Here is a 27,564-nt window from a genome sequence, read left to right as displayed (position 1 = left end):
CACCGGCAAAGCTCTCGGCGACACCGGCAAAGCTCTCGGCGACCCGAAGAAAGCTCTCGGCAACCCGAAGGTTCTCGTGACCCCGAGTCGACAGGGCTAAAAGCGGTGCACCCCGTGAGTCGACTCCAGTAGAGGCCTCGAAGGATTCAGTCGAACCGGGGGGTCCATCCGCCGCGTTCACCAAGAAGGTGACGGACTCCCTACAGCGCATCAGGGACAGGACCTTATCAGTCGGTCCGAAGGATCCTCCGAAACCGGTGGAGAAACCGCATAAGGCGTCAACGCCCATCCATTTTACGTTGCCGCCGAAGGCTTTCGCTCCTAAGGCGGTCGCCAGCGTTCCCGAGAAGGTCTCCTCGGCGCCGAAGTAGTCAACGGTGGTCCCTGTCCCACACCCTCGTCTACCTTCTGTGGACGAGCATCAAGAACACTTCATTGATGCCGAAACATGCAAGCTTTCCCTACACAAGAGGAAAATCACCCCTGAACGCCCACTGGAGTCCTACAAGATCCCTCTCAAGAGAAAGAAGGACTCTGCTTTCACTCCCGTCTTGGTGGAACCACTATCCCCACAGACTCATGATGTTTCGCCCACTTGCTCTGATGTGGACGCTGGAGAGGGAGATGATGAGGACGAATACAGTTATCCTGTCTATACAGACCCTGAGGATACCAACGAACCCTGGGCCGCTGGTGCTGACCCAGGTGACCCTCAAGCAGGACAAGACCCTCAACTATTTTCTGCAAAAATGTCTCCTACAGAGGACTCTGCAGCTTTCAATGCCCTCATTGACCGGGCAGCTAGCAATCACAACGTCCAGCTCCATGCTGACCCTGTTGATGTCGACTTTCTTTATGATACCTTCTCAATCTCAGAAAGAACTGTTAAGACTCTGCCTATGCTGAAAGGTGTTTTAAAACATGCTGGCGAGATCTTTAAAGAACCTACCAGGGCGAGGGTGATAAACTCTAGGATTGAGAAGAAATACAAGTCGGCACCTACTGATCCTACCTACATCAAAGGACAGTTGCCTCTGGACTCCCTTGTCGTCTCGAATGCCCGGAAGAGGGCTAATTCTCAGACTACGGGTGATGCTCCTCCCCAGACAAAGAATCCAAAGTCTTTGAGGCATCGGGGAAGAGGGTAGCAGCACAGGCAGCCAACATCTGGCGCATTTCAAACACACAAGCGCTTCTGGCGCGCTATGACAGGGCACACTATGACACACTGGAGACCCTGTTGCAGCACCTGCCGGATGAATACAAGGAGGCGGCTGAGATGCTTATTCAGGAAGGGAAGCTGATCTCTAATGCTTCGATTAAGTGCTCTCTGGACGCGGCTGATACCGCAGCCAGGGCTGTCGACACCAGTGTTATGCTACGACGACATGCCTGGCTGAGAATCTCTGGATTTAAGCCGGAAATCCAAACCACCATCCTTAATCAAACAGTGAATCCAGATCACCTGTTTGGCCCGGAGGTTGACACCACCCTAGAAAAAATTAAAAAGGACACGGAAACTGCTAAATCCATGGGTGCCTTACATCCCAGCAGTTTCGGGGTGGTCTTTTCGTCGCTCAAGCACTAGAGGCGTTCCCAGAGGCCAGCTCTCCCAGTCCACGCAGTACTACAAGGGCAACACTCAATCCACGTACACTAACAAAAGTCGAGGTGGATATCGTGGTAACAGCGCCAAGGGCAGAGGTCATGGAAACAACAACTCCAGATCCTCTGCCACCAACAAACAGTGACGCCTTGTCACTGCCCCCCGACCACACAACACCGGTCGGGGGGAGACTCCAGCATTTCCTGCCAGTCTGGAAAACAGTCACCACAGACAGGTGGGTCAGAAACCTTGTGCAATACGGTTATTGTCTGGAGTTAACGTCCACTCCACCCAACATGCCTCCAAGACACCGTCCTATGTCGGACTAGCACTTGCACTTATTGCAGCAGGAGGTCACCGTCATGCTGCAAAAAGGAGCAATAGAGCTCGTGCCAGTGCAGGAAAGAGGCACAGGGGTCTACTCCCTGTACTTCTTAATACCAAAGGAGGACGGGTCCCTCAGGCCCATCCTGGACCTCAGGCCACTCAACTACTACATCCTGTCAGAGCACTTCCATATGCTGACCATGCAGCAAGTGCTCCCGTTGCTCAGTCAGGGGGATTTTCTCGCAACTTTAGACCTAAAGGATGCGTACTTTCACATTCCACTGCACCCATCACACAGGAAGTACCTCCGGTTCACCATACAAAACCAGCACTACCAGTTCAAGGTTTTGCCTTTCGGTGTCACCACGGCACCCAGGGTGTTCACAAAGTGCCTGGCGACAGTGGCGGCGTATCTCAGGAGACGGAACATCCACGTCTGCCCTTATCTGGACGACTGGCTCATCCAGGCAAAGTCAGCCCAGCAGTGTGCCGCCCACGTGTCCCACACCATTCACCTCCTGCACGATCTGGGATTCTCACTGAATTACCCAAAATCCCACCTCCAACCTGCCCACATACGGCAGTATCTGGGCGAGACCATAGACACTCTGGCAGCCACAGCACAGCCAAATTCAGTGAGTCAGCAGCATTCAATCGCTGATACAGAAGTTCAGACCTCAACACTCTCTTCCAGCAAGAGTGTTCATGCAGTTGATGGGCATGATGGCCTCCTGCATCTCCATAGTCCCGCACGCGAGACTACATATGCGCCCACTTCAGGAGTGTTTAGCACGTCAGTGGACTCAGGCTCACAGGCAGTTGAAAGACTAGGGGCCAGATGTAGGTAGCCCTTTACCGATCGGAATCTGCCGAAAATACCGATTTTCGGCTGTTTCCGATCGGTTAAGGGCTAGGGAGATGTAGGTGCACATATTCGGTAATTTTACCGAATCGTTATTACCGAATCGGTAAATTTACCGATTCGGTAATAGTTAACGAATCGGTAACATTATTACCGATTCGGTAATATTTACCCAAACGGTAAAATTACCGAATATGCAATGTGGGAAGCCAATTTTCCTTTGGCACATGGCTTACAGAATCGGTATTTTACCATGGAATACAAATCCATGGTAAAATACCGATTCCTGTGTACATGCACATCTGTGCATGTACACATGTGCCATGTGACAGACAGACGTGCCCTTAGGGCATGTCTGTGTGCCACATTGCACACATGCCCGTTTTGGGGGTGCTAGAGGGTGTCAAAGTGACACCCCCTGCACCCTTGACTAATTCGGTATTTACCTATTCGGTTATTACCGAATCGGTATTTGAATTGAATCCTATGGGCTTCAAGGCCCATAGGATTCAATAGTAGATACCGATTCGGTATTTACCGAATCGGTAAGTTCCGAATTTGTAAGGAATCGCTAACGATTCCAGATGTTGGGACCTACATCCCATTTACCGATTTTGAAATACCGAATCGGTAGAATTCGGTATTTCAAAATCGGTAAATGGGATTTACCTACATCGGGCCCCTAGTGTTGGTGAGCGGTCGGGCATACAACTCTCTGCATTGGTGGAATCCACGAAACCTTTGCAAGGGGCGACCGTTCCAAGAGCCTGTGCTGCAGATCATCCTGACGGACGCTTCTCTCCAGGGATGGGGAGCTCATGTACTCCATTACACTGTGCAGGGACTATGGACGCATCAGCAACAGAAGATGCACATCAATGTTCTGGAACTGATGGCACTCAAAGCCTTCAAAGTACATCTGTGCAACAAGGTCATGTTGATCCGGACCGACAACATGACAGCCATGTACTACATTCAAAAGCAGGGAGGAACACACTCTCATCTGGCTCAGAGCATGTGGAAGTGGGCCATTCAGAGGAACATCTTCCTCATGGCGGAACACCTCCCGGGCAAGGACAATCAGATGGCAGACCTGCTCAGCAGGTACAGCCACCAAATGCACGAGTGGGAGATGCATCCATCAGTACTCCAACCGTACTTCCAAAGGCGGGGTCATCCAGAGGTAGACTTGTTCGCCACAAGGGAGAACTCAAAATGCCAAAGCTTCGCCGCCAGGTTCCCACACCCACAGTCGCAGGGCAATGCAATATGAATGTATGAATGAACTGGTCAGGCAAATTTGCGTACGCTTTTCCCCCAGCACCTCTGATACCGCTGGTGGCACGCAAGCTCAGGCAGCACTAGATGACTCTCATCCTGGTTGCTCCAACGTGGGCTCGCCAGCCATGGTACACCATGTTTCTGGAACTGTCCGTAGTACCGTATCAGAGGCTGCGCCTCACTCCCAGCCTTCTGACGCAGAGCCATGGCGACATTCAGCATCCAGATCCGCAACAGCTCAACCTGGCGATCTGGCTCCTGAGGTCTTAGAGTTTTTCTACCTCAACTTACCTCCTGACTGTATGGACGTTATCAAGGAGGCAAAGCCCACCACCAGAGCATGCTATGCAGCGAAATGGAAGCGGTTTGTCATTTATTGTGCAGACCACATTAACCCGCTAGATACATCTATTCAGAACATCATTTGTTATCTTTTCCATTTGTACAAATGTAATCTGGCCTATGCTTCCATTCGCATACATCTATCCGCAATCGCCGCTTATCTCCAGAACAGGCAGCACCTCTCACTTTTCAGGGTACCTGCCATTAAGGCCTTTCTAGAGGGACTCAAACGAGTCATTCCTCCACGGACTCCACCAGCTCCGGAGTGGAACCTCAATGTGGTCCTCACCCGGCTGATGGATCCTCCCTTTGAACCACTGCATTCCTGCGAGATTCAATTCTTGACATGGAAAGTGGCTTTCCTCCTAGCAATTACATCGCTGCGGCGAGTTAGTGAGCTCCAAGCACTAACTATCCAAGAGCCATTTATCCAAATTCATTCTAACAGGGTGGTGCTTCGCACTAACCCTAAATTCCTTCCTAAGGTTGTGTCTCAATTCCATATTAACCACACTATTGAATTGCCTGTTTCCTTCCAAAATCCTGAGTCATTGGTGGAGCGGATGCTCCACACCCTTGACGTCAAGAGGGCCCTGATGTATTACATCGATAGGACCAAGGATTTTAGGAAAACTAAACAACTTTGTTGCCTTTGCACCACAACACAAAGGTAACCCCATTTCCAAAGCTGGTATAGCTAGGTGGATCGTTAAATGTATTCAGATCTGCTATCTGAAAGCCAAGTGTACTCTCACCATTCCACCAAGGGCCCACTCCACCAGAAAGTTGCTTCGACGCTGGATATACCAGGAACGAATCGAACAGCAAGGCTTAAATGAATTACTGGAATGGAACAAGCTACGCTGAAAGATCTGTAGAGGTGTTCCTTGGCTCAGCAATGTAAAGTCTGATACATAAATATAGAACATGAATTGTTACAGGATGCAGTTTCCTTTTTGCATAGGAGCTTGAAGTGTGCCACGTGAACTGATATGCCTTACCCTCCCTATGAACCGGGGAAAACTTGAAAGACCGGAACTGCACTGTTTTGTAGCGAGAGATTTCAAATAAAACTGCAAATATATCAATTCACCTTGTGAATGTATTCACCTACTGAGTCCATCTGAAATATGAAATAGTAAAAATCCCCTACATTAAAAAGCAGACATTAGATACTTTTTACATACTTAATGACATTATAAGTGCAGTAGTTGGTTTGATGTGTCCACGGGCATACAGAGGTAATTTCGGAAGACCGTTCCAGTATGGCCGACAGATTCAACGTAGTGCAATCAGTGTGCCGATAATAATCGTAATTCTTTTGCCCTTGATATTAGGCTTGAGTACTGTCCAACCCCCGTTTTTACAAGAAATTTGATGTTTTTAAAAATTAAACAATATAAGATACGTAAACACGGGTGACGAGCTCATAGTCTACCGACGCGGACCAATCACATGTGACCGCACGGACCAATCACAATCCGAGTTAGGTCGAATCCGGAAAATAAATGGAAGTCATTCTACTCGCTCGGCGTTTCGGTGCTGAGAAGACGCCGAACGAGTATTCTCCACGGGTAAACGCTGTAGATTGGATGGACCTGTTGGGAATTGCAACTCAGACGCGGTGAGACTAGAATTACTGTCCCTAATGTCCGCCCGCGGGGCTTTCTCCTTTGTACCTTTCTTCATTAGATAAAAATAGAAGGGAGGAAAGACCATACTCACCGATCGGGAGTGGGTCCTTGATTTTACAAAGACGTAGCAGTAACGGTATGAAAGCAAAAGCCACCAGTTAGGTAATTATTGTTCATTCTGTGGTGTAAAACAATGTGATTCTACACAGTAGAGTTACAGGCAGTACCTCATACGTATGTTTTCCTTGATTTACAGCACGTAAAACACAGCATAGCTGGCAGTGGCTTCCCTATAATCTTTGCCCTGAAGAAATTGCCTGAATCATACCAAGGCAATGAAACATGTTGGCTGCGAGCTGAGTGCGAATCGATAGGTAGTATTCGCCTCACTCTTTTTTATGTATATATGTTTACTGTTGGCAACAAGAGAATACAAATAAAAGGTTCATGTATCTTGTGTGCACAGTAGTTGTTGTGTTATATGTTGAACGTTGTTAGTCCTTGTCACATATAAGTTTTTGCATACACTGCACCATTCACTGTCTTCCTTTCCTTTGGGTGTCGGACACGTTTGCGTTAAGCTAGGTGACACCGATGATAACAGGGCCATCCTGGTGAGTACCAACCAGGGGTCCCATTGGTGGTGCGCCCGTGAGGTGTCATCTAGCTATTCACACATTTTTTCAAGTGTTGTCCTTCTAGTGGATGTTTGTACTGTGTTGTCCAGTTATATGTTCATCAGAGATTGGCTATTTTTTAATTTTCTGGCATTAGTCTGGAACATGGTAAACAATCTCTAGAATTAGAGGTGTGGTTGGAATGATCTCTTTGGCAATCCACATATGTTCACAGATCTTTAACATTAAGTGCCTTGAGGACTAGGTTTCGTTTGATTTTTTGATTGACTGAGTGGAGGGTGACCTAGCCCTGTAAATTCCCTCTGGACTCCTAGTATATGGATATGTGGTGAGAGACACTGGCCCTGGGCACCTGATTGGCAGGAGCCCAGGGCACACTCAGTCAAAGCACATCAGCTATCCGGCAAAAAATGGGGGCATAACATGCAAGAAAGATGGCCCTTTCTCACAGCCAGCGTTATTGTTCGTGTATTGAGCAAGGGCTCCAGCTATTGAAGCTGTGGCTAGCAACCCTTTTTTGCAGTCTGGTAAAGGTCATCTAATTGGGCATGATATTCTCCTTTGAGGTCAGCTGAGAAATCCCGCTTTGGGTTTCTAATGCTTCAGTCTTAAACCATATCTCCCTCTCTGTAGGAAGGTGGATACCTGACTATGGTTACCCCAGATTTTTTGCCTAGTGTTTACCTGGTTTTCGACTTAGTTGGCCTGGGATCCTGCTAATCAGGTCCCCAGGCTATCTGTTCTCTTTAAAATGGACTCCATGTACCCTAGGTACGTCTCCAATTGGATACTGGGTCACCCCTATGAACCCCTGTACAGTGTACTATAGGTACCCAGGGCATAGGTGCATCCAGGGGCTGCAGCATGTATTGTGCCACCCCTGGCTGGCCACCCAAATTGACACAACTGGCTGATCACTCAGCTGGGGCAAGGTGGTGTAATCACCCTTTGCTTTAGATATAGTATACCTTTATCTAACCTTATATCTAGAAACCTATACAGCTATAGGTCACTCCTATGGCAGGCCTTTACAATCCTGGAGGCAGAGTACTTGGTTTTATGTGAGATGGTGCTCTAGCATGAGCTGAGCCTGTCTGCAGCTTTCGGAAACATGTCCTTACAGCTGTTCTGGGATATTGCCATACCATATACTCTTAAGCGCATTATGAACCTCTCGGTTAAATGCTAACTATGGTTTGGCTTTATTAAAACATGTCGAGTAAGGTGTCCTACGATTTGGAATACTACCCCCTCGCCAGTTCTGGCGACAGGGGTAGCATTCCACCCTTCTAGAGGGAGAAGACATGTTGTTCCTACTATTCCCGGTTAAAGTTAACCAGAGCCTCAGCATCACAAAATGGATGCTGCTGCCACAGACACGTCTGACCTCCTGCTGCTGGGAGTCCATCCAAAGAGGGAGGCTTGGAAAATAGGTTTCCTGCCTTGGGAGGTGCTAGCACCACCCCAGACAGGATTTTGTGTATTGGGACAGGGAGGGCTGAAAGGCATGAGACGCTGCCTGGGGCACACAAGGTGTCCCATGCATAGTCCAGTTCAAACCGGTGCTGGGGCACTCCAGCCCCAGCTCTGGCGTGAAAATGGACAAAGGGAAAGGGGTGTAACCACCCCTTCCCTGGTCCCACCCATAGGAGGGACCTAGCAGGTAATCCAACCCCTAGATTTGGTATATAGGTAGGAGCTGAGTCACAGGACTTTAGATTATCCTGACCGAAACTTTGAAACTAAACTCTGGACCTTCATCTCTCTACTGTGGAAGAAGACTGAAGAATCTCCCTTGTGGTCAAGGAGTGACCACCCTGCACAAGCAGGCACCATCCAGCGATCGACGACTTGCATTGCCGCCACCTCATACCAGAGCCCGAGCCCAGAGCCTGACAAGAACCGGATTTGCAGACATCCAACAGCCCGATCCACAGTCCCTGTAAAGCTGAGACCCGTGTAGGCAACGAGAGACGTGGGACCAGCCATCTTGAATAGTCTGTGATCTGCTAACTGTGCAGCCCCCGAGGCCTCCTCAAAGCTGTGCATTGGGGATTGAGAAGCCCCAGCCCCGAGCAGCAAATGCAACAAAGATCAACCCGAGTTCTGCGTGGGGCCCTTTTGCATTTTGCTGCTCGACGCGTCTTCCCGATCACTTGCCCGTTGGCTAGTGGCCATCTTGGCGACTATTCTGTGAAACTACACCGCTGGCCTGGTTGCTCCAGACTGGCCCTTGCTTCCCTCAAAAGAAGCAGCCCCTCAGACCTTGCTGGTTTGAGTAAGAAGCCTACATTGATTCCTGCGTGGGTTGCCTTTGCCAAAGCTTGTTGACTCTAAACTTGAAGCCGACACCGCCGACAGCGAAAGCCTTCGTGGGACAGTCCGTGCCTGCCTCCTGGTTGTTGTGGATGCCTCCTGATCCATGTGGCTGAAGAGACCAGCTTCCCATCAGCACCTGATTGCAAAGCGACATCACCTGGTTCCATCCTGGTCACTTGCTAGTGACCCAGACTATGTCCCCTCTGCTTTCAGGTCCTCTACAACTTCGATCCACCCGGACTCTTCTCTTCTGGCGCCTGCAGCATCTTTTCTCCAAGGCTCCATAGATCTCCACAACGAAACCGGACACACTTTGGGACCTATGCACCCGCTTCCTGTTGGTTAGGTAACGTGAGTACTACGGTGCTCCTGTAAAGGTTTACACTCCTAGTTTAAAGTGGTTAAGTTCTAGTCCAGTCGGAAGACTCCCAAACCTTTCAGTTTTAACTTTTACGCACCCATTGACTTCTATGTGTGAACATGTGTGCCTTTAGACATTGCACACTCATCCCGTGGGCCTCCTGCTCCCTAACCATTGTTAGTCAAGTGTAGTCCCAGCGATTCCCAAGGGCCTAGGCCTTACCATTGTTCGTGACGTGGTACTTATACCACTTTTTTAATATATGGTTTAGCGGGCCACCCAGCCCTATCCATAATTGTGCAACTTTTGTCTATTCTATTAAGTTACTTGTTTTGCGCTTGTGCTTCTGTGCTCCATAAAGAGTTCAGGGGTTTGTTTAGAAATAAATAGATATATTTTTAATATATATCCTGTGGTGTCCTTTAATTTGGTATTAAAGGGATTGCATATGGTAAAACAGCTGGCTTCACATGCCCTCTTGAGTTTAGCCTAAGACTGCTTTGTCCATGCTACCCCTAGGATAGCTGGTCTACAAGGTTGACTTTACAACCATCACCATAAGGCTTGTTTGGACTGGTGCAAGGTGCTCACTAGAATAGTGAACATCATATACCAGGCCAACTTCTCACAGTCTCTACCTCTTACCAATCTGAACGCGTTACCACTAATCATGGTTTCAGTGCCTCCCAGAGACTGAGTGGGAAGGATAGCTATTTAAGCATTACAATCCAAGTAAAAACCGTTCCCTTCCACCACATACCCCCCTGTCCCATTGGCACCCATGTGGAAGCATCGTGTCAGAGCATATTCTAGAAAGATTTGTATACCTGCAATGGAAGAGGAAGGCTTCAATTCTAGAGCGGTCATGGTGCAAGGTTGAGATGTGTAAAGGGTTTTTCATGTGGGTGCCAAAGTTGCCACTATTCATCTAAGCCCAGGATGACTCCCATCTGTGGAGGGCCAGGGTTCTAGCAGAGGCGAAAGTGGTTTTTAAGGGGTTATAAAGAACTGTTGTGTGGCCACCTATAATCGGTGTGCCCACCGAGGCTTGGAGTAACATTTCAGAGAAGAGCTGTGAACCTGAACTTATCTGCATATGGGTTACGATACAAATGCACTAAAGGTCACCCAGGGGGGGCCTTCTATGGATCCAGTCTTCATTTATGACCAGAATGGCATAGGCAAGTCTTCCCAGAAAGGTACTTTGTGCAGAAAAGGTGTGTCCTGCAGAAGGATGGCTTTCCGGGCTAGACACTTGATATGCCGCAGTACAGCCCCCGTTAATTCTGTCCAAGAGCTTGTTGACCATATATCCAAAAGCCCACGGACAGCCAACTTAAACTTTAATCTGTCTGCGTCTGCCTGTCTTAGTGTGCATTGTGATAAGTTAATTTAATGTTCACATTGCATATGGTGTCGCTGTGTGCAATATCTACACAATCTCAAAACTTTGTAATCATTCACCCATCACTCCTCACTTCCCACCCGTAGCATCAGTTACCTAAACATCAAACCCACTTAACTAACAGCAAAGTAAATAATAAATTTCAGCCCAACTAAGGGTGATCTCCATCTTGAACTTATTTGTGCAAACCCCGTATCAGCATTGAGGACAGAAGACAGGCTTTCTTAATCCTCTACATCTGTTAGTATCTTGGGAGTTAATGTGGTCTCTAGAGGCTTTTTTGGCCGCCTCGGTCCCAGCTTCTGTCGGCAAAGAGCAAAACGATCCTCCATCGCTCACTCCTCCCCACTCCTCCATGAGCCGCAAGCAACCAACCTCTTTCCTTCTTGGTTCGGGGGTGGGCGGGGGGGGGGAATGAGGTTCTTCTACCCAAAACAAAGCTTGATCTGGGTGGTCCAAGAACAAAGCTTTGTCTTGAAAAAGCTTTCAGCCTTGCTGGGTCATTTATTTTATATTAAGACCCATCACCCTTACATTTTGTTTCTCCGGTTTGAAGGATTTCCTTTGTTTTTGGACAAGCGAGTGTGGTGAGGGAAAGCAAGGATGTTGTGGACCTCGTATTTAAGTCCATTGAGCTCCCTCACCGCTCAAAGGATGAGGTCTTTTTCTCTAATTCTAGATGCAGGCACTGAGAGGGGAGGCACTAGAAGGTGCTTGGTGCCCGTTTACCCGGGAACGGGTTAGTCAGTCTACCGGGATGAAGGTGAGGCCATGAGTCAAGGAACAATTCTGGGTGAGTCCCTCCAGAAAACGAATCAAGAGAAGACTGTTGCTCCTTTTACCGCTTTCTGCGTTTTCAACTCTAGCCACTATTTCAGTTGCAGAGTTCTGGAGCTTCTTGCTTGTCTGCCGTAGTGACTTTGTTCTCTAGTGTAGAATTGTGGCCTTCTGCTTCGGTGACATAGAAAGCAGTATTGCAAAGATCTTGACGTAGGTGCGCCACATCCACTGCTGCAATTTTGAATACGGCAAGACTGGAGGTCTGTATGGTGTGGAGTATAATGTTGGTATTAGAGCTTGTGTCTTGCAAAAGGTCAAAGGCTTCTCAAATTCTGGTGCCTGCTGATCACCTCCCATCAGGAGAATTTTATTACAATTGTCAAGTTTGGGAGGGGTCTTATCTTTCCCAGTCATGCCAGTCTTGTTTGGTCTGGTGTGAGCTGCTTAATGCCACAATCTTTAACCGGTCCAGTTAGGTTACAGAAATAAAACCTTTAGCTCAGTCCTAGATAGCTTGGAAGAGAGTAGTCAAGAGTAAATGTAAAACATCTAGAAGTATCAAATCAGTCCATGAAAACACACCACCATGACAATATAACACCAATTTATTTTTAAAAAGTGTATTTTTTATCTTAAAATAGATACCAAAACGACAAAATTATAGAGGGGAACTGAAGGTATGACTTTTTCAAAGGTAAGAATCACTGTAGTTACCTTTCTAAGAAATTCAAAAAATCATTGTAAACCGTGTTTTGCAGTTAGTAGCCAACTGGCTAAAACGGGTACTTTTCTTTATTTGGATGGGCAACGCTGGGTCGGGGAGGTTTGTCACAGGGACCTCTTAGGTCCAGGTAGACAGTTGCCTCTCAAATCCAGTAGGCTAAAGGTCCTCCGTACATTTTCCTCCCTTACTGCAGTCCAGCCAAAAGGTGGTCCTGGTGCCACCTTGTTATACATGGGCAACAGGAGTTGTCTCTAGCCTCATGACTTGAGCTCCCATGTTACAGCAGGGGAGTCCAGTGCATGTCCAATTGCACTGGTCAACTGGCCTCCTGGTTACAGCAGTTGCAACCGTTCCTTGTAGGTAAGTACATTCTTTTCTTTGGTTAGAGAGTCCACTTAGAAGTCTGCTACAGGACCCTCAGACTTGAGGGGCACCTCAGAAAAGTCAGGACTCTGTCTCCCAGCAGGCACTTTGTCATCCAGCAGCAAGTAGGCGTTTCTGGGCAGCTGGACTCTGAGTGCCGGGTTCTCTAGCTTTTTGGTGATCCTGAAGCTTAAATTGAGGCAAGCCAACTAGCCTTTTGAGTCAGTTCTTCCTCCCTGGCACAACTGGCGCTCTGCAGCAGTGGGCAGCAGCAGGCAGAGTCCTCTTTGTGGGTCCTTCAGGCAGCCCTTAATTTGTCAATATTTAAGTACCAGGGCCCTCGCCAGAAGGCCAAAATAGATTACATTGCCCCTGCCAGCGCTAATAACTGTACCAAGCACAACTGCTAACCATCTCACTCCTATTCCAGGCCACTAAAAGCTAAAGAAATGGCTCAGACAGCAGGTATGTAATTTTTAATTCATATTAAATTATGAAGTAACTGTTGTGCTCATTTTCAAAGTAGGAAACAGCCCCCCACCTCCATGTGGTCAACTGACATAAGAGCTGGTGTTGACTAGGTACCGCTATTGAGCACTGAAAACCGCAGGACAAAATTACTCACTACCTTCCGATGTAGCAGGTGCAGTCCAGTCTTTAGTGCAGTCATTCTTCGCTGGGCCTAATGAATGGAAAGGCAGTCATTCTGTAATTTTTCCCATCCAGTACTGATCTGGGGACTGTCTCTCTGGGGTACCACTTTTATACCATCTTCACGTTTGTGGAAGGGAAGGACTCGCTAGCCAAGGAGGCAATTGTTCCCTCAAGTCAATCCTTCCCATTTCTAGTCACTTACTGGAGCCACCTAGCAATCCCAGGATACCTTGCTCTACTGAAATGGAAAATGTTGCAAGACGCCTTTCCCTGTGAGGAGCCCTGAGCACACCCTTGGGGTTGTGCCCAGCATAATCTGCCACCCCTCCTGGAAAACTGGTAATGTTATGGGTTGTCCCCTCTGGAAGAGATACCAGCCTGTATACCTAAACAAGAGTGCATTATAATTTAACAATGTGTCCCGTTAGACTCCTTTTTTAATGCCTATCATATGCTTCTGAGGTATACAATGTAATTAAATTATTCAAGTCTTACTGGACAATGTCAAAAATAACTACAAGACACTTCTCTTGGTTTCCACAAATCCTTAATTTGCTTTGAAGGAACAATGTGAAATATATACAATATAGTGCAGATGAGACAATGCTCAGAAAGTAAATACACAGGTATACAACAAATCACTCTGACAAATGGATACTAACATGATAAAGCCTGGCTACTGCACTAAGCAAACGAAACCCTCTTTGGTACCACCAAGGGAGAGGTCCCACTCCAGGGTAGAGTTACTCCAACTACGAAAAGAAGTAAAAGCACAATAAACAAACCATAGAAATAGTCCCCCTATAGAAGTCTTAAGAGGTACACTCCTCTTACTTGTGAAGTTCAATACTTGAGACCAATCCTAGACTCAATGTTTAAAAATGACAATGTTAAAAGAAGTCGCATCCCTTTTTAAATAGAAGATTACATGGACACAATAGACCTAAAGGATGCCTACCCACATCCCAATGAATCGCAAACACGGGTAAAACCTAGTTTAACATAAGCCAGGTTCTCTACCAGTTCAATTATATACTATACCTTTATGCATAAAATCCGGCACCATAGGGTTTTAACGGAATGCCTAGCATAAGTTGCCGTGCCACACACCTAAAAGCCCGAAACCGGTCCTATGATGCTTGTTTCCAGTCCAGGGAGGGCCTGGCAGTTTGGGCTGGACTGTTCCCATTGGGCGCAGGGTCAAAACTGATTTGCATATGGCTGGGTCCAAACTGGAATGGTATGGTGAGCAAAAAACAATGGATTTAGGCCCAGATCTCTATACTGGGGTGAATGTATGACATTGTTCTGCATTCTGTCCATCAATTTTTCTTTTTGCATTTGCAACACCTGAGGCAGGGCATACACATCTGCCTAGAAGACTGGCTGGTAAGAGTTAAAAATGCCAACGTCTGCATGATCCTAGAAACTGTGACAGACAATAGACAGACTAAGATTCCTGGCTAGCCTAGAGACATCCTCTCCACTTCAGAACAAGAGAAGGTGTTCTTGGAAGAGCCACTAAATTCACGAACAGCAAGGGCCAACCCACTATCCAAAAGAATCAAGGCACTAGCAGACAAAGCTAGTCTAAACCAGAAGGGGCAGACTGATGGAGAGGACAATAATAAAACTTATTGGTATGATTGCATCTTGCATTCCACCCATACCGCAAGCCTGGCTACACATGCTACCCATCCAGGAATGGTTGAACAACAAATGGTTACAAAGCACCAGGAGTTGGGTAAATCTAGTCGTTGTCCAGAAAGGACGCAGGAGGAGATAAAGTGGTGAACAGAGCATGTTACCATAGGAAGTTCTATAAAACAAACTCAAACATTGACAATTTCCATGGATGCATCCCACAAAGAATGGGGGAAATCGTGCAGAACTGCAATATCAGATGCCTATGGGGCCGGCAGAGGCAGTCAAACACAAACATTTCTTAGAACACAAGTCTGTGTTTCTTGCCCTGGAGGCCTTCCAAACACCAGTGAAGGGCATGCTGTACTGATCCAAACTGACAATACCACTAAAATGTTCTTCATCAACAAACAGAGGAACAAAGTCTTAACTGTTGTCTAAACTAGCTCAGGACATATGGAAATACTAATGGACTAGTCAGGCCCTCGGCATGACCCTTATTCTGATAACCCAACAGCGGGCCAAACAGGCTTGGTTTCCAAAGCTATTGGAAATCTTTCAAGGAGCAAATATAGGCTTCCCAGGAGAGCAGGACCTACTGACCATGCAAGGGGGACAGGTCTGCCACACAAACAGCCACTTCCTCCCTAGTGGTCTGGGTCCTAAGTAAGTAGGTTTTAGACGCCTCTCTCTCCCACACAGAAACATTGATATCCTCAAGGAGGCCAGAAAAACAGGCACACGCAAGCGTCACAGCGCAAAGTGGAACCGATATATCCACAGTTGCAAAACACAAGGTTTCATCGACAATCGAACTGCGAGAACCACTGAACTAACGTACCTATCTCACTTGGTGGATAACATCATTTTTTTAATGTCCTGCTATAACCTCCGTAGAATAAGCACTCAGTCTAGTCTGCTCTTGCTGCTCATAACTAGGGGGTCCAGTCTCAGCTGATGTTCTTACTAGTGCCTACACGCACAACCCATCATGAGCTGACCGAAAGGTATAATCATTCGACTCATTATTCCAACCAGCCCCCACTATTCAGGATCTCGAAGAGCTTCCAGAATAGCCCAAGCTCAGTTCTTTCCCTATAGGTATTACATTTTTGATCTAAATCCCTAAAATCTTTCTGAATTCTACCAACCTCTTCTTATAGGAGGTGCCGCCTGGCCCAGTTCTTACAGATCTATTTTCTTTCCAAGGAGATCACATAAAACACTAGTTTTTTCTGCAAACCTGAAAGGCCTTCCACTCCATCAGGCAACAAGACAATACCAAATAAAATTACAGACCGGCTTACCTCTACATCTTTACCCAGGAAGTCTAACAAGGTCTTACCCACTTTGCCCCAGAACTGCTTTCACAGGGGACATGTGGCGAACATGTGGATGTCATCCGCCGTCAGGGCACCACATCTCGTACATTTTGCTCCTTCACTGTCCCTTACTTTGTAGAGTTTAAGTGGGTACCAGTATAACCTGTGGAGTGTGAAAGTGGTTTATCCTTAGTGCAGCAGATTTGATCAACGGGTAAAGCATGTCTAAAGATACTTGGCATACGTTTTTCACCTCCTCATTAGGCACATATTTCTCCCAGACCAAGTAAGGATATTCCAACTTTCTGTCTGCTACCTCAAGGAGATAATTGCACCAAAGTGCTAATTCCATATTTTTCGGATTTTGATCTTGCAAATCGTCCTTCATTAAGTTCTCCTCCAGGGGGGTGCCTCTGTTGGTTCTTACATCACATTAAAATTTGATATTTGAATTTGGATAATGCACCGCTGGTTACATTTTTCCAGGTATCCCATGATAAACATTTCAGTCTACTATATCCATCCAGCGTGCAACACCTGCCTCTTTGATGGCTGAACTAAAGCGTCCAAGAAGCACTCTGGTGTTCCTGGAGAGTCTCACACGGGGAGCCATTCAATGTAGTAGGATAAACCCAAACAAGAACAGCAGTCAAACCACAGCTTGGCCGCTGCATGGTAAGTACTTCAGCTGGACAGGAGGGAAAGGAGGGGGGCGGCTTTAGAGATTTTATTAAGGCCCTCTGTGAAGGCTCATCGAAACCAAAAGCCTTCAATACTCTAAACAGGTAGTGCTAGTTAACCCAAAGGCTTCTGCCGCACTGAAGGTGATGATTGAGAGTGGAGCGCCATGCGCTGTTGCTAGGTCTAATGAACCAATTAGACTGTAACCAGATCCTTCATCTGCCTCCCTGGAAGGAAACCCTTTTGATATTCATCAATTATCGGTCCCACTATCTTAGAGACAGGCATTTAGTAACCCAGCGAACATCTTGTTGTCGCAGTTCAATAATGATATTGGCCGATAAGACTGGCTCGGAGTTGGATCCTTCCCGGGCTTCAAGATTAGCGAAATGAGTCACTCCATGAATCTGTTGAAGAGGAGATACCTCTCAGAATTTCATTAAGTAGCTTCAACCAGATAGGGATAACTTTGTCTGTCAGTAAAACCTAAATCTCATTAGCGATTGCTTCCGGCCTAGCAGCTTTCCCTTTCTTGTCTTTATGAAGGGCAGTGAGGATTTTGCCCCTTGTTATATCTTGGGTGAGCAATACTAGGCTATCTGAACTCAACTTTGAGAGCTGTTTCTTGGCGAGCCACTGGTCTAAAGTGCCTTCATCCATCACTAAATCCTCCTTACTAGATAACATCTTAATGTATGCGTCATTTAAGGTTCACCTGGCCACCATTGCGGCTTACAATCGAGTACTCACAGGGATATATTGTTACCATACCAGTTTGTAAATGATTCCTAGAAGGAGCAAAAAGGGTGGCCCTGCCAAGGCTGTACCTTCACACCAGTTTGGAACTTAAATACAGTGCTCCTCCAACAAATAAAGGGTTTTTTGAGCCCATGTAAAAGTCTGAACTCAAATTCCTATCTTTATAGACAGCCTTTCTAACCCCTATCACCGTACTACATAGTCTGTGATCTCCAAGTAATTTGCCAATATAAAAACATTACTTACAGATTCATAAGAATAGTTGTCTTGAGGACTGGCCCTCTGTTTCTATCTAAAGGGCTGACACACTTCGATATTATTCAAACTATACAGCTTCAGGCTTTCTCACAAGAGCCAAAGATGTACGCTGAAAGAGCCCTACAAACACTAGGTGTACGAAGGGCTGTTGTGTACCACCTCCTGGAAACTAAGACCTATCAAAGGGAATTCCGCTCTTTGTATCCTTTGCCCAAGCAGATAACTGAGCATTATTAACCAATTCAAATCAGCTTCACAACAGCTGGAATCTGCTAGACTCTAAACCAATTGCGCTCATAAGAGTGGAAAAAAGGAGCAACCCAGGCGTTCCTAGTAAAGGTGTCCAATGATATAGCTGTATGGCAGCTGCAAGGTCCTCAATACACAACTTAACGAGTATTACTGTGTGGACATCTAGAGACAAAGCAAAGCACAGGTTGGACAAAGAATATTGAAACATAAGTTTGCAAGTTAAAGCAGATGTCAACCCAATCTCCGGATGGAGCCAGATAATGCTACAAAATCCGTTCTCCCCAGACTGAACACACGAGCAACGAGGCAGCTAGACAGATCCCCGTTCAAGCCGCGGACCACGGTGATTAACTCTCGGCGGGATCCAGAGTGATTGATGATATTTGTACTTGGACCCAACAGCGAAGTTTGTGAACAATATTGATCCTGGACCAATTCCAAGGCGGAGCCCCACACGCCACTGTGTTTCAGGAAAGCTCACCTTGTCCTGATCTTAAATTATTAAAGATCGAAACGTCGTCGACCCACCCAAGGAATTCTACCGGCCCATTGTACATAGCTCTGTGGAATACACCTTGTTGTTTTATGTGACATTTCGTATTTTCCCACTTTGTTCACTTAAGTCACGTTATGCACCCGGTCACTTATGTGAGCACCTGAATGTACCCTCACATGTGCAAATATGAAATAAATATATTTTTCACATGTTATCCTACATATTTTGCTCCAAAAGATTGATTCATCACTAGATTAAAACCTATTGTTCAGGACCTTGTAGGCCACCCCGAACCATTGTTGTTCTACTACAAAATCAGTTCTCAGCATCTGAATCCAGAAAAGATTCACGCTGCAAATCAAAATGGTTACTTAACAGTAGGATTAATTTTGCAGCTTGAGTTTTCTGGTTTCATAAGTGACCTGCCTGTCTCCTCTAAAATGAGATGGGGTGAAAAGGCAAAGTCCACATTAAATCAAAAGAGAAAATTCAAGTACATACAAGTCGCCAAGTAAAAAAAAAGAACATCTGTAGATGGTGACCATGCACAGGAACTTCTGGGTGCATGTCTGACATCAAAGTGAGCAGACATCTCACTAAATAGTGGTCAATGACAGAGCCCATAAAAAAACGGGATGACCTTCTGGCCCAAATTACTAGATGGCGAAGTAAAGCACAGTAAGTGAATCCAGAAAACTCTTCAAGCTGAAAAACTACAGCTAGGGGTAGGTAACCATTTTGTTATGTGAATGTGAGGGGTAGTGATTTGTTCATGCATATACGGGTTTAAGGGTCTCCAGTGATATGCATTCCAATGTGATTAGTAGAGTTCACATATGTTCTGAAGTACTGAAGGGTGATACACAGCTGTTTGGAAAATACTTTATGCTTGTGTTTCAAATCTCTAAGATTAGGCTAATCCGCCTCTCTTCTCTGATAACTGTAATACCTAACATCACATCAATATCATCGAATTACCCATGGCATCACTTTTCCTATACCCCTGCCAAGTTAAGTAAAACTTTATTCGGCCATGTTCTGGCCTTAAAAGTAATTTTTACATAAAACGCATACATTTTGAATTTAAAACTACACTGGGTTAAAATCTATTCACAAAGACATTCTAACTACCCTGGTTATTATTGTTAACGCACCAGATTATTTCTTACTAATTGCCGCTGATAAACATGCGACCCCATAACGAACAAGTGGGGAAGAAAGCATTTGTAGGTAGATCAATGCTGGCCTTACTTGTGCAAAATAGCAATCTCTTAAGTGGTAGGATGTATTCAGCTCGCAGCTCAGTATAAAAACCACAAAAGAACAAAGTGCATTGTCTTACTCAGAAAAATTATCACATGCACGTGGTTGTAAGGAGTCTAACTTTGAAAAACCTTTGGGTACAGTTGGTGCCCGTGTATACAATTAAATCTAGATAAAAGAAAGCGATGATGCAGATTGTTAACAAAAGACCAAAAGGGTGGAGTTAAAATTCCAGACTTATAATCGTAAAATATCTACATGTAGGTTTAAGTTCATTTGCTTCTCTATACAACTGTCTCCTCGTTAAGAATTGTGTTTTTAAGGTTTTCACAGCTTCAGGATGCATCTTTCTAGGTTGATTAAATGGCTCTGGTTGTCCAAGAGCTGAAAGCTGCTGTGAAATAGTTTAACCAAGGAATTTCTGCAGCTTTATCTAATCGCATACAGTCCTCTAAGATAGTTTGGTTTAGCTTTTCTCTGGATGAAATTTTTAGCCACCATATCAGGGGTGCTACAGCAATATTGTCTTTCAAGTAGCCCTGCCTTAGTTCCTCATGTATAATCAAAGCTGGAATGCTAGAGGGAGCAGCTAGGAGTTTACGTAAATGTTTATTTTCTACTCCTTGAAGTTTATTGCAATCCTTGTAACCCCAAACCACACTACCATACACTGTCATAGCGACGCATTTCTCATTGTATATTTTGAGCAGTGGTTGTATGGGTTTGCTCCCTAATTTTCTAGTGAAGTCCAGTGAGGCTCCAGCTGCTCTTTCCAAGGTGTTTTTTTTTTTTTTAGAGCACGCTGTGCTACCCAGGTGCCCTTTTCAACAAAGAACACACCCAAATAAGGATATGTGGGCACATTGGTTAGCACTTCTCCTTTACAAGGAAGGGATTTATTCCCTCTTTTTTGGTAACCAATTCACATTGAGATTTAGTCAAATTGACCGCAATGTCCAGAGCTACCATAAAATCAATAAGTGTTAACTAAAGATTCCAAAGAAATCCGGGTCCTGGCAATTAAAACTGCATCACCCGCGTATAAAAGTGCTGGGATTAATTTAGAAACTACTCTAAATGTCTAGACATGAGTTTGACAGCAGTGCCCCAAACCTATTTATGTTAAGTGTAAATAAAACCGGGGCAAGAATTCACCCCTGCCTCACTCCTATTTTTAGCTGCCAGGCATTAGATGGGGAGCCATCCTCATTATACCTTACAGAGACGGTCTAATTAAGATAGGAATTTAGTAAGGTTCTTGCACTGGTCCCATCATCCCTATTTCTACCAACAAATCTCATAACTTAGACCTATTTACCCTGTCAAAAGCAGACGTAAAATCCATAAAAGACAAAGACAGATGTCCTTTGTTGGCTAGAGTATATTTACGGGTGATCATGAGTAGGTTCATACATTGTTCCACTGTACCCCTGCCCTTGGGAAAACCAAATAGTAATTCTGATAGGACTTCCTTTTCTTCCAACCAGGTGGTTAGGCACTCTAAAACTTCTTTGCCCATTATTTTTGCTACAGAGTCCAACAAAGACATTGGACTATAACAGCCCAGGTCTTCCCTAGCAACTTTTTAGAAAATTGGCAAAATCGCTGCCGTTGACCGTGAGTGAGGTTGACCTACCCTTATGGCCGCATTGAACACTCTGGTTATAATTTTCGCCCATATACCCAGGTCTGACATAGAAGTCCACAAGTATCCCATCGGGACCAGTGGCTTTTCGGGCCGACATATTATCCTCAATCGCTTTTTGAACCTCTTTCACACCAAGCACTAAATAGAGTGGTAGAGCACTCGGTACCCAAGAAGGGCCTATTTGTTCAGTCACCCCCTCTGCATTTATTTGTTAAAAATGGCTAACCCTCCGGTCGGCTGGGATTACACACACTACTTTTGTCTTGATATTATCTTTAAAAAAGAAGCTGTTTACTACAATCCAAAATTTTGGACTATCTGCTTCAGTCCTCGCCTGTGTTAGATCGTCCCATGACTGCTCCCTTAAAGCAGCCTTCCTTGATTTTTAAGGCTGAATCATCCGCTTTTCTTAGGTTTTAATCAGGGCAGGATCTCTAGGTACACTTTTTAATGCAACCATAAGGGCTTTGTGGGTTTTGGAGCAATCAGCATGAAACCACTTGACCTCCTTAGTACCTGCCTTGATCTTTTTACCAATTAGCTTAATGTGTCTTAAACCTCTAGTGCTTCTGTGGACTTGCTATGTACATTTAAGCAATGCTTAATTTCCTCTTTGACCTCAGTAAATAACTCCGTTAAAAATAGCGCGGGGACAATTTTCTCCCATCTTATTTTTCGATCCTGGGCCGTAGGCCGAAAATCTCCATTTGCGAAGGCTTTTGGCTCCGCACCCAAAAGACCTTTAATTTCCGCAATAATACCCCTTACCTCTCTTGGGCTTGCTTTTCTTTCCCACCCCTTCCCCGTCTTCTCTCATCTCTTAATCTTTGATCACTAATGCTTCAGAACCCACTTTTCTGCTATAGATCTGGCTACACATTTTGATTACATTTTGCTCTACTTATGGATGTGTTCATAAACTACAAGCATTACCCTCTTAACAAATGTTACCCCTCTTTTTATCTTTTTCATTTCTATACCCTTAAAACTGAAAGTACTTTGAAATAAAAAAATGCTTGTGTGGCATCCAGTGGTCGGTCTATTTTTTGCATATATTTAACCATTTGTCCTATGGTGAGTGTTGTGGTACGGTGAAGCCTCTATTGCATTGGAGTGGCTTTAGGTTGTATGGTTTACTTTTAGTGTGGGCTGTGCATTCAAAGATTGATTTGTGTGAAAAGCAGTTGCTGTACTACGTAATGGTTTATGCTGTCGGGCAAGTTCCTGTCTGAGATTTTTGGCTTAGTTAGGAGTAGTGTTCGTGGTGGTATGATTATATTGAATTAGTCCATCAAGATAGAAAGTCTAATGGTTTTAAAATTGTCAATGTTGCCTCTTTTCCAGTCCCAGTACTCACTAGGATTAATTGGGACACCAGCATTTCTGCAGTTGATTATCTTTCCTTGTAGGGGGCTCAAATATTTTCTGTTTTTTTTACAACATAGGTGTTGATATTTTCCCAAATGACTCAGATGTTGGATATTTTGTTGGACTTTTGTTTTCTGAGGAAACACAAATTCAGCCGGCTAGATGGGAGCATGAGCTATGCAGAGAGGGAGGAAAACGTAAGTATACCTTGTGTATTCTGGATGTTGGCAACATAGACATTGAGATTTAGATTTTTTAATGTGACCATTTTTTAAACTTAAAAACAGTACCACATTTTTTATATTCAATGACATGTAGCAAAAACACAAGTTTACTTCATTGTAAGGAATGGCAGAATTGACGTTCTATGCATACAAGTTAGTGTATCCAGTATTAAGTGCATCAATCATCATATAATGACTTGTATGTCCACAACATCTATATCAGACCCAAGAGAGAAAACACACTATGTTCAAATGTATATCCAGTCAGGAAAAAGTTCAATGCATGTGTAACACGAAGCCTAAGACCAGTTCATCCGTCCGGACAACCCATTCCCCGTTGTGGCTAGTATATATGACGGGTTACCAGATATCCAGAGGACGAGATGCAGGTGGTTGCAATGAAGCATATAGCTCACTGGTATCGCAGAGTGAGACTTTTTTTTAATAACAAATTTTTATTGATTTTAAAAACATGTAAACAATTCAGCCAATACTCGGAAATCACAGGTATAAGTTAATTCGCACAAGCACTGTACCCCCTCCAAATCACGATCCCCATAAAATTACCTAGGCTAAACTGGAGTCAGATTAATCAGGACCCTCCACAGCCCTCAACCATTTCCCCCACACTTTACGAAATTTCTTGTCACGCCCCTTAGCTTTGTACATGGCTTTTTCTTGGGTCGCACACCAGTCCACCCCTCTTCGCCACCTCTCCAGGGTAGGAGGATCTGGGCTTAATCAGGCCGCCGCAATGTCCTGCTTGGCCACCGTCATAGTTGTGTTGAAAAACAGCTAATCATGCCTGGACCCATCAGTGATCCCCAGCAAGGAGTGACGTGGGTCGTGAGGGACCTCTCAGCCCAATACCTCATTTAGCTCCACTTAAGTTGCTGCACGTCATCCCCCACAGAGATGATCCTGGACTCAGTCTTTAATCCAGGCGTTTGTATTGCGAAGGTCTTTCCTGATGAGTCATATCTACTCTTCTGCAATTTTGCCCTCCACCGAGGTTTGGGATGTGTGGATGGCCTGGAGGATGGTAGCCAGTTCAGTGGATGGATGAGCCTCCTGTCGGGCCCCTCCCCCCTCCCCCCTCCCCCGTAGCTCCCCCTCTGGGGTGGTGAAGCGGTCCATTTTGGTTTGGGTGGTGAGGACCAATTTTCTGCCCTCGGGGAGGACCAGGCGCTCAAGAACCCCCCCCAGTTGGACTCCGCTCCGGTACATACCCAGCGTCTGCAGGGATAGCACCAGATCCGGGGCTGAAACGACAGGTGATCACAAGCGCAGCAGGCATAGCCAGGCCAGGGAAGGAGAGGTCCAGCCAGGCCAGCTCTCCTCGTCCTCAGGGCACAGGGGATGCACCGGGAGAGTGGGAGGAGGCGAGGCGAAAGGAAGGAAGCCGTACTGACCAGGGCACCCGCCACCCCAACCCAGATGCCACAGCACCCCCACTCCTTACCTCCTCTCTAAAGCATGTAAGTTCGTCGTAGGCCCCCTGCCGGAGGGGCACGCAGAAGCAGCACAAGCCCCAAGCCCAATAGGAGCAGGCAGGGAGCAGCAGGCCTTACCAAATGTCCCCTGCAGATCCTTCTCTTCCAGAGTTGTCACTCGGACCCAGGGGTTGGCGAGGGGGGGGGGGGTGTCGCAGGGTTTCCGTTCTCTCACAGAACTGTGCACAGAGATCTAGAACCTGGGTGAGCCAGGGTGACCCACAACTCACCTATGTTTCAGAAATCCCCTTACCTAGCTAGCTACAGTATCGCATCGGTAGTATATACTTCCCAATGTCTTAGACAATCCAGAACATGAACTTAGAATACCTCAGGTATCGTGGAACACATGAACACTCTTTCGTTATATTATCATTACAAACCGAAACTGGGAGGCAATGAAAACACGTGCTAGTTTGAAATGTTTATTTTTCAATGCAGCATTCTCAAACGCAGTATCTTGTATAATATCAACATACATATTATAAAAATCAGAGTCAGCAGCATAGTCACTAATCCATAGTAAGCAAATGGTGATAACATATTATGATGCAAAAATCTATAGAATTCTGTATCACCTATATTTCGCGCACCCTAATTAGCATATTATATTATATCTAAGAAGGTCTTATCTGGGCTCTTAGCTGGGCGGACCCATACCTCAAATTCTCAGTAGGAGGAGATCACATCAACAGCTACCAGCTCTCAGCATGTCCAGCATCAAGTGTGTTTTCTCATTCCCTGTAACTGTATCTTGAACTCACGTAAAGCCCAAAGTTGGCACAAACATTATTTGTGTTATGACTAACTTAGTGCGAGGATCAGGCCTGCAGCAACCTTGTGTTAGTGTGCAGTTCTCAGTGTGCAGACAGTTGTACCAAGTGTTCCAGGCACGACTGATACCAGTACAATAATATATTATTCTCAAATAAATCACATCTTTCGTCTAGGTTAAAAGCTGTAATAACAATTAGGTGTCGTGTGCACCTGAAGCAGAAAGAAAATATGGCGTTTAAACATTTAATAAGCACATGCTAACTTAACACAATATATAGAAACGTAATAACCATATGACACCCCCCCAATGATCCGAGGACGGTTAAAAGACAAAAATATAAGCCAATACTATATGAGAGGCAAGACATGAAAGCAGAGTTCAATGATATTGAGCCAAGCTAAATGTATGTAAATGTATGTAAAAATCAAAAACACAAGATTATATGTATGAATGCCTAAAGTGGCCACACAAAGTATAAAAAGACTAACTCGAGGCTTAACTTTTAATAACAGGCCTAGAACATATGAAAAAATCAAATGTTCGTATTGAAACTGGCACCATTCAGAATTACTAAAAAGTCACGTGCCATAATGATGGAAGTATTCAGAGTCATTCCTCGTTGAATGAATATGCAAAATATGTAGCAACAGCTTCCAACATGAAATCACTGTCATCATCTGAAAACAGTTCAGCCATCCAATTAAGTAATGGGAAAGAACATACGTGCTCCTCCAGCACCGAATCCTCTAGCAACATCAGAGGACAACTCAGTGGGTTCTCGAACGCTCTGTGCCAGAAAGTCATGCGCCGCCGCGAATATGTCCCACTGACCCATTAGTCCATGCATCGCTGCCACAGCCATAACCCTTTCGCCAGAACAGATCAACTCATGAGCCACTACGGGGGACATCAGCTGATCAAAGTTGATGTCAGGAGAAGTCGGTAAACAGACACAAATCAATGGCCCAGTCGAAATCACAGCTCAGGCAATGAAACACAGGCTGGACACAGGTGAAATAGGAAAATCTGAAGGATAATCCAAAAGCCGTGCTTAAGGTCGCAAGCGGCAGGGATCCATAATAATCAAGCATCCGGTTGCGAAACTGCATCAGTAGGGGCTGTGCGTTTCCTTGCGCATGACGGGCATCCATGTTTTATGAAATAAAATATCACCAGAACGCCTGCAGCCAAAGCCAGCAAAACAGGAAATCCGCCAAACAGGCTAGCGAATATAGAATGAAAGAACGCAGGGATAATACCAAATACTTTTTCAAACGTAGTCACGAGACCACTGCTAACCATTTTTAAAAAATGAGCCAGGCTTGTTGTGGAGGAGGCATTAAAGATTTGATGAACCAGCTCGCAAAAATGAAACGGCAAATCAGTACTTAAAAGCGCTTGTACTTCTGTGCGTGTGTTTGCTATGTGAAGGACATAAGTTTCGCGGGCAGAGCTCAGGGCCACCTGTTTTTGAGACAAAAGGGCTCTTATACGGCCTAAACCATTGAACTCGGCTCTCAAGGTTGGTATTCTTGGCCAAATTAAAACTTCTGAATTCCCATGCGTGGGTGGATACAACACATTCTTGCAGCAAATCACTCTCTCTGACACGGTAACCACATATGCAATACCGGCCTCTAACCCACAACAAAACTCGTTATTCAAAAGTAAATAACTACCGTTGGACAACAACGTGAACGTGGGAACTATTGCAGGAACTGGTGTCCCTTTCAAAACACAGGCCAAATTTGGTTTGTCCTGATTACAAGAACCATGCAACTGGATGTGTCTGCAAATAAGTGAGCGGTCAGGCGACTGTGTACATTCTTCACCATTCAGATTCACTTCATTCCCCTCCTTAAGGCATCTGTAAGTGTATGCTAAAGACCATGTCTCATGGAGGAAAGCGCTGCCTAATGGTTCATATCGCCCAATGGCTATATATTTCATACAATTTGTAAATTTATACAAAGCAAAAGGTAATGTTATAACACCATGAATAAGCCATGTTGCTGCAGTCACTTCAGCCACCGAAAATGGCAGGGATTCTAATTTTTCAATATGTAACATAGAAAATGTAGC

The 27,564-nt window shown here is 45.4% G+C and overlaps 1 protein-coding gene across 1 annotated transcript in view; it reads left to right on the top strand.

Annotated features, from left to right (window-relative positions):
- Positions 1-27,564, top strand: part of HELLS (helicase, lymphoid specific) — a 591,428-nt gene that overhangs the window by 289,045 nt on the left and 274,819 nt on the right. Inside the window, exon 17 of the mRNA XM_086922383.1 lies at positions 23,065-23,184. Within this exon, the coding sequence (XP_086778509.1) occupies positions 23,065-23,184 (120 nt within the window). The remainder of the gene's footprint in view (positions 1-23,064; positions 23,185-27,564) is intronic.

This window comes from Lissotriton vulgaris, chromosome 5 (assembly GCF_964263255.1).
Source record: "Lissotriton vulgaris chromosome 5, aLisVul1.2, whole genome shotgun sequence".
In the NCBI taxonomy this organism is placed as follows: Eukaryota; Metazoa; Chordata; class Amphibia; order Caudata; family Salamandridae; genus Lissotriton; species Lissotriton vulgaris.
Note: the sequence above shows the minus strand (reverse complement) of the source record. Positions and strands in the feature narration are given on the sequence as shown.